Source organism: Rhea pennata, chromosome 9 (genome assembly GCF_028389875.1).
Source record: "Rhea pennata isolate bPtePen1 chromosome 9, bPtePen1.pri, whole genome shotgun sequence".
NCBI classification, from domain to species: domain Eukaryota; kingdom Metazoa; phylum Chordata; class Aves; order Rheiformes; family Rheidae; genus Rhea; species Rhea pennata.
Window position 1 is genome coordinate 29674303 of NC_084671.1, and position 8252 is coordinate 29682554.

At 45.4% G+C, this 8252-nt stretch overlaps 1 protein-coding gene across 3 annotated transcripts in view; it reads left to right on the forward strand.

The window, feature by feature from the left end:
* SLCO2A1 (solute carrier organic anion transporter family member 2A1) overlaps positions 1–7056 on the forward strand; it is a 41893-nt gene extending 34837 nt beyond the window's left edge. For 2 of the 3 annotated variants that reach the window (XM_062582871.1, XM_062582872.1), the window contains 5 exons: positions 2251–2410; positions 3533–3702; positions 4772–4836; positions 5377–5497; positions 6122–7056. In XM_062582871.1, coding sequence (XP_062438855.1) covers positions 2251–2410; positions 3533–3702; positions 4772–4836; positions 5377–5497; positions 6122–6242 — 637 coding nt within the window. In that variant the 3' untranslated portion in view covers positions 6243–7056. The remainder of the gene's footprint in view (positions 1–2250; positions 2411–3532; positions 3703–4771; positions 4837–5376; positions 5498–6121) is intronic. The other variant, XM_062582873.1, reaches the window with a different exon arrangement.
* Positions 7057–8252: the final 1196 nt, after the last annotated feature.

Below are 8252 nucleotides of genomic sequence, written 5' to 3' on the forward strand. Positions count from 1 at the left end.
AACTCTGCAAATGAACACATAGTGGACGGCATGTTTATAGTTTGGAATGAGATCTGCATAGAATGTGCTGTGAAAGTCATGAGCATGTGAAGGCATATGAACAAGGACATTCCTAGACACTTTTTTCCCTTCATTTTGGTAATTTCTGTAATGAAGCAGCTTGCCAGTGTCCAGGTAGCTCAACTGAAAGCAGAAGTGGAACAGGAGATATGTAAGATCCCTAGCAGCACCACAACATTCCTTCTCTCCCCAGTCCCTGCATGCATGTAACACAGCGAAGTAAAAGGACTCAGTGTGCAGCCCTGTTGGATGTACTCACAGCCAGAAGCATTATCTGGAGAGAATGACCTCAGTTCTGAAGACACCCAGTGAGGCACTGACATACCTGCTTTTTATATGACAGCAAGATTTCAAATGCAAGGATATCCCTCGGCTCAAGAACCAGTTCTTTCTGAGCTAAATTTTAGAAAGCATCTTGGTATCACCTTTGCAAAACCTGCAACTGAAAGCACAGAACTGCCACATAGCCTTCATAAAATGTTTGTGTCCTGTCACCAGTGTCAGATTGCCTGCTTGTCTCTGCCTGAGATACACCTGTGTTTATGGGCTTTGCTAATACAGCTGGAAGCTGGCAAAGGGATGTCCATGAAAGAAGAGGCTGGGGGAAAACTGACTCATTTTTTGCCTTCCATGTTTGTTTTCAGAGTCCTTAGCTCACAGATATAACTCATCATTTTCCTTTTCTGCAAACTTATGTAACATATGAGGTAGGACTATTGGGGCTATAGGCTTCTGAGAGCTTAGGGTGGCTCCTCTAGCCTCTACCAGCTTCTGGGCTTGCAGAGTTACTTGTGTCTACCTGGTGGCACAAGGCTGCTTGAGAAAGACTTGTGAATAAGTTGTGCATGCTCTTTCTTGCAACAGTTTGCAGTGACTGCCAGGTGGAAGAGTATGCTAAGGGAGGCCTGCACCTTCCCTGCCTTGTGCTATCTAGAAGGGAGCTGAGAACACAAATGCACTGTGTGACAAACCCGAAGTGGTCATCTCCTTGGATATCACATCCAAGTAGACTCTTTCATTTCATCAGGGGCTCAGTAAACCTCACTTCTCAAGCTTTCAGATCTTTTCCCCTCTCCCTCTTCTCAGGTATTCTTCTGCAACACATGCACACTTCATGAGTCCAGTTTGTTACTCAGACTACCCTGACCACTTCCAGCTGTTACCCTATATTACACAGGAAACCTCTCCCTTGCAATGGCAGCAGTGCATAAAAATGAAAATATCTTTCATGTAGAGCTCTAGGTAGCTTTGAGCTATGCAGACGCATGAACCTGAGCTCTACCCCTTGCCCATCATGCCCAAAGTTAGGGCCCTGACACTGGATGTATAGAATATGGACTGTGCTTCTCCAGCCAATTAATTCCCTCAGGCAGTAAGACAGTACAGAACAGATAAATTCATTTTGTCCTCTTGACCTTCACTCTGTCATCAGGTTTGTTTGGAAAACAGCTTGCTTCCAGTTTCCATCTGAACGGTGTTTCCAGACAGCACTTTTTGCATATCTTTTTTGTCCAGTTTTGGATCAGGACAGACACATTTCTCCAGGTAGTTGCAGATTAGTTTACAACTGGAGAAGGTAAAAAAAGAAAAAGAAAAAGAAAAAGAAAAAGAAAAAGAAAAAGAAAAAGAAAAAGAAAAAGAAAAAGAAAAAGAAAAAGAAAAAGAAAAAGAAAAAGAAAAAGAAAAAAAGAAAAAGAAAAAGAAAAAGAAAAAAGAAAAAGAAAAAGAAAAAGAAAAAGAAAAAGAAAAAGAAAAAGAAAAAGAAAAAGAAAAAGAAAAAGAAAAAGAAAAAGAGAAAAAGAAAAAGAAAAAAAGAAAAAGAAAAAGAAAAAGAAAAAGAAAAAGAAAAAGAAAAAGAAAAAGAAAAAGAAAAAGAAAGAAAAGGAAAAGGAAAAGAAAAAGAAAAAGAAAAAAAAGAAAAAGAAAAAGAAAAAGAAAAAGAAAAAGAAAAAGAAAAAAAGTGTGTGAGTGCTCATTAGCAGACATAGTATAATTACTGCTAAGTTCACTGTAAACTGCATAGGTACCTATAGGGGATTGGGATCTGGCAGAAGACCAGACTGCTACTGGCAGTGATCCAGCACAAATAGGAATGGGGAAATTGGTTAACTAGCAACAGGTCTGGGGAAGGATTTTTTTACTCCTGTCCTATTTTTTAATTATTTTTTTTTATTCTCTCACTTTTGGCAGTACATCAAGTTCCCAACAGCGGGTTAAGTCCCCCAGTGGGTGCCACTGCTCTGAACACATCTTTCACCCAATATGTGGAGAAAACAATGTGGAGTACATCTCTCCTTGTTTTGCTGGCTGCACAAACAACACTGTTAATTCTTCCACACCCAAACATGTGGTAAGTACTGGGGTGGGACAAGGCCACACAAATGAACTATCTTGTCTATGCAGTTGCCTTGAAGAGTCAGAATTCAAAGTGTTTGCTGAATATTTGGGGGGTTGCAAAGCAGACTGCACCTTTCTTGCTGGTGACAGTGGAAGCTACAGCAATGGTGTAAAACATGAAAAATGTACAATATAACAACACAGTGGAGCAGTTTACACCTGCCAAGCACGGAGGTGTGTCTGAGGAGTTGGAATCTTTCAAAGGCCTGATGGAGGAAGCCAGACTCTTCAATTCTGTGTGAGCAAGGATATGCAAACTGAGGAATGTTGGAATGCTGCATCTGAAGTTAGACAACATGAACTGGGCGCATTGCACTGTCAGAACAGGAGTCTATGTATGCATAAAGGATGGAGAATTAGGTGGTGTTTGACTACATAGGAGGTGCTTGATCTACACAGGGTAGATGTTACTAGGTGATAGAGACCGCAAGACACTGTGTAAATGCATGTCAAGGACTAGAGCTGGGAGATGGACTGCTGGAGAGTGAGACTTCATTGTGCTGCCAGCATGCAGATCTTCCACTAATTTAATATGCTGAATAAGTCAACCATAAAACACTGGGAGATCATTAGTAGTTCTTCTGAGTGAAGAAAGAACTCCCATGCCTTTGATCATCTGAGGTTCACACCAACCATTTCTCATGACTTCGAGCACTAGGCTGCCAGTTCTCATTTAGATGAGGGCAGATCTGCCTGGGTGTAGTGCAACATCACGCCCTGGGAGTTTGCTCAGCAAAATGAAAAATGGCAACACACCGTGTTGCAGGATGCTGTGTTACCCAGTGGGAAGCCAGGGCTGTTCCATTAAAATTGGAATTGATGTTCTCATCATGCTTGCACAAAGTCAGGGCCCGGGAACAATGATTTTGATTTGCTGCTACCCTTACGGTTGCCAAATTCCTGTGTGCAGTAAACACTCATTGACAATATTTCTTAAAACCTTGTCCCAGTCCTTCTCTCCTGACACAGGTTCAGGAAGTAATTTTCCTCTAGCTAGCTCCATAGCCTATTGTATTGCTGAAAATCCCACTCTTCACTTCAGGAGCTTTATAATTTTTCCAATTGTTTCCAACAGATCTACAAGAACTGTTCTCTGATCCCTGCCATGAATGGGCTGTCCTCAGCAAAGACTGGGTCCTGTCCCCTCAGCTGTTCCCACATGCTCCTTCCTGCCATATTCCTCATCTCCTTTGCTGCACTGGTAGCATGCCTTTCCCACAATCCCCTCTACATGATGGTTTTACGGTGAGTAACAGGCCAGGGTTTCACAAGGCACATGTAAAGCATGATCTGCTGGGCATTAATCCCTTGCATTGGGATTAATGGAGCCTCTAAGCAGCTTTTTAGCAGTTGTGGAAGGAAGCAACCTCTCCCAGCTCTCCCTCCTCCTGCTTTAGGATATAACTGCTCCACCCAAAGTGATTCCTTCTTCATTTCCAATCCAGTATTTACCCCCTTCTTACAGGCTAGAGATTGAGTTTCCAAACTCGTAGGACTTTCATGCCCATGAAGTTTCAACCAAAGTTGTCATATGATCAGTTGAGAATTTGCCTCTTAAACATTTAAATGTGCCAAGTTTGGACAGGGCCAAAGTCAGAAAGAGTGTAAACTACCTGTCATTGAGTTGGGGCAATGAGGACATCTGCCCAAGATGCGGTATGTGAAATGTGACTGAGCATTACCTAGAGAGCCAGGTAATATGTTAGGGCTGCATAAATATCTGACAAGGAGATGGACTTTTTCACTAAGTGAATACATTTTAAGGGTTTCCCTTTTCTTAGGAAACTTGCCAAGAAGGGTCTGTAAAAAACAAGAATTCCTCTTGTTTGCACACTTTTAGTTTCCCCCATTGTCCCCCACTACTCCTGGTTGGGAATCAAGCTACTTAAGATGACATTTTCTAAGAAGTGCAGTGTTTTCAGTTTTCAATAATGCTGCCGTTTGTGTTTGGTTTTCTGGGGAAACTGAGCAAGCCATTCTTAAAAACTAAACCCCACACTTTACATCACCTTGATGATTTTTCCCTGAAAATGCCTATGGATTTCCAGGCAGAGCTGTCTAGTGAGGACCTCTGATCTCATCCTACTCTCCTGAGAATTTTTCAGTGTCTGCTCCCCCACTTCCCAGTTCTCTTCTGTTCTTAGTCACCAGGGAAAAATGTAGTTTGAAGTAGCTAAACCTGATGGCTCCTGTTAGACTCAGTGAACCCAGAAACCCTAAGTGCAGTGCCACAGCCACGCATAGTAGCTGTCCACTCTCTGTGACAAGCACAGCTTTCTGCTAGCTCTCAACTCTTGTGATTTCTCTCCTGCAGGGTGGTGAATCAAGACGAGAAGTCGTTTGCTATTGGAGTCCAGTTCTTACTAATGAGAATGTTAGGTGAGTGATGTCTCTCTTTACAGCTCCCACACAACCCTCCAGCAACTGCTTAAACAGGGAAAACAAAGGGAAGACAGCAGGGCTCTCAGAGTCTCTTGTTGCTTTCTGGTAGAGTTCTTGGGCCATTTGGTGGGTCTCTGCAGTGTGTGACTTGGTTTGAGTTTGACCCTTATGTTTCCCCATTCCAATAAAAGGCTTCAAACTCTCACTTACAGCCATGTTCTGCAATGCGGCACTAAGGGCCAAAACAACTGAGATCTCTCCCTGGTAGTGCTGAAAGGCCTCCAAGAAATGACAGACAGTGGATAACTTGCTAAAGCATTCACTTGGGCCACAAGAGATGTTGAACCTTCTCAGGGAGGCAAAAGGACAGCACACAATATTTTTGAAGTCAATAAACAGAGTATCATTTGGGCTTGTTTTGAGAGCTGCTGGGTTTGAGGTATTTAGGCATGCAAGCATGCAACACTGCAGGACAGGAAAAGTAGTCAGTAGCGCCCGCAGGTGATATGTAGCTTGACCCAGCCTCTCTCTCCAAAGCCTGGTTGCCAGCTCCAGCCATGTTCGGTGCCCTCATTGACTCTTCCTGCATCTACTGGCAGAAACAGTGCACCCAACGCAGATTCTGCGCCTACTACAACAATGACTTCCTCCGCAACAGGTACCCGCGCTCGCTCCACTGGGTCACCGCCAAACATACACAAACACATACACACACACACACACACACACACACACACACACAAGCAGTGTTTCTGCAGAAACTTCAGAAACCTCTGGCTAGATCTAGAAATGCCCCCAGGAAGGTGAACTGTCATGCTTATGCCCCACAATCATTCTCAACCTGGACTTGCTAAGAGGCAGTTCCTGGAGCCTAGCCTTGGGTGCCTGGGGCTCAGTCCTGCAGAGAGGGGTGTCCTTGTGAGGTTCACTAGTCATTTTGCCTCACCAAGAAAATCCAACTCCCTTGGGATTATTTTCAAAGTAGAAATTGGAGGACTGTAAAGCAGGTCCCTCAGTTCCCATGGCCCCTGCATATCTCTAGGTCTGGCTCCAAACACAAAAGCGTAGCACAGGCTATGTCCTAATGTAGAGGAAATACCGTGCCCTAGTGTGTCTCACCACAGCAGCACCTGAAACTGGGAACAAGCCAGAACTCAATCCAGTGCTGAACAAGATGGGGCTAGCTGAGCTCCATTCCCTACACAGTAGCAATGCTATCTTTAGGCAGGACAAAGCCCAGTGTTGCTCCTGACAGGAATGATGCTCTTTTTTCTCTTGACAGATACTTAGGCCTGCAGATTGGGTACAAAGTGATAGGCACCGTGCTTCTTGTCCTCATCAGCTGGAAAGTTAAGAAGAGCAAGGAATATAATGTGCAAGAGAAGGCAGCTGGTCTGGTGTAGCCTGCCCAAGGACTGATTCTGACTGCACCTCCCCAGCCTGCCTGTACCCACTACTAGTACTTTGTCAATGTTTTTTGTAAGGGAGCATCTTCATATTAGCAGCCAAGCTCCAAACTCCTCTACTGCAACTTGCACTGCAACCCACCTACCCAGCCCGCAGTGAAACATCTCTGTGCTCCCGAGAAGGGACTTGCCAGCCAGGCTCTTCGGGAGGGCTGCAATCATCCACCAGCAGCTCAAATGTGTTACAATGCAAGCACTGCCTCATGCCAGCTCCATAGCCAACCCCAGAAGAAACCTGCCAGGGTGGTTGTGGGCTAGGTCATGGGTGCCAGGGCTAGTTTAGGACTAGCCACAGCCAGGACCACGTCCTCCCACATTCTCTGGTGAAGCCTTGTCCCTTGTTTTGGGAAACGGCATCCTCAAGCCTCAATGACTGCCTATTGGGAAATGCCGAAGGCTTGTCACGAGGCAAGCAGGAACATTTGAGCTGTTACAGGTCTCCAGAAAGGGATAAGGGCAGAGGAGTAGGAGCTGGAAGAGGTCTACAGCCCAGCCTCATTCCTTTTCCACAGAGGTGCCTGCTCAGAGAAAGAGCCTGCTTTATTTCAGCATGTTTCAAGCCAGGTAATGTCTGCCTGACGGAGACAAGAGCAGGGGAGAAGTCTGAGAAGCACCGGGGAATTTCCCTCTCTCTCCCTGTACCCTTCACACAGGTCACTGTGGACACAGCGCATGAATTGTAAAAAGTTATTACTAGTGGTTTATTACAGAATATTTGTTTGTGTGTTTTTTAATAAACATCACTTTTCCAGTTGTGGTGTTTTGCTGATCTCCCCATAAGCTCCTTCCTCTTTCACCATGGGTTAGGTTCCTGTGATAGCTGCAGGTCATATACAGGGAAGCGCTGTTACCCCTTTTCACTTAATAGGAAGAATTGTGGCTTTGGTACAACATGCACTTGGCAGACCTTTCTGTGGAAGAAAATCTCCCTTTGAGCAACAGGCCCTTTGGGAGACCTCTGGAAAGGGATGACTGAACAGGTGCTCCTCACAGTGGCCTTTACAGCTCCACCAAGGAGCTCCTGCTCTCCTGACCCTGGGACTGAGGAGGCTCAACAGAGCTCAGCTCCTTTCAGATTACATTTAGATAAGCAAGATAAGCTCAGCTCCCCTAGACAGAAGGAGCCCTTGGCCCAGGAATTTTTTCTCAAGCATCCAGCAATTTTCTATCAAGCTCCAGGCAAACCTATGCAGATGGGCACATATCTTAGAAAGTATGGCCCTGAGAGAGGCCATGAGAGCTCTGTGCCAGTCAGCCATTAAGCTCACAATCCAGTACACTGTGTTTTCTAAATTGGTCATCAATTTTATGTGTGTGGTATGAAATATGAAATACAAAGGCCTGAAGTGAGAGAGAATGTCAGAAGGACGCTGGGTTGCTTTATGTAGTGTCTCACTGGTGGATCCAGGCTTAAAAGCTGGCTCCCAAAGGGTGAGACTTCAGTGACTCTTGATGCCTAATGAGCCATTTATGTTAACGATTTGGCAGCTGGTCTCCAAACCCTAGAGCAGCTGACTTGGCTGCCCAGAGGCTGGTGGGGCAGTGATAGGTGACATCTGAGCTGGTTGGGTGCTGCTGTGAGGAAGCACCCCACACTAGACAGAGCTCTGCATGATGTGAAGTGGCAAGGCAGGGGTGTTTGCTACCCTCTCCGATAAGACACAGACTTGGCTCCCTCATCTCTTTGGGTTGTCTCCTGATTTGGAACTTCAGGTTTTAATCCAGGGGTAAATCTCAGCATGGCCTTTCCTCACTTAACACCACTTCATGCTCCTGTGGCCATGAGACAGGTGCTTTGGGTGACCACCACGGTCAGCCAGGGGGAGTAGGAGCCTTCCCTGGTGTGGTGGCCTAGGTCCTCCCTGCCCAGACCTGCACTGTCACTGCCACGAGATGTCATTGGTGCTCTCCTGAAGGCCACTTGCATGCTACTGTGAGGTGTCTGCA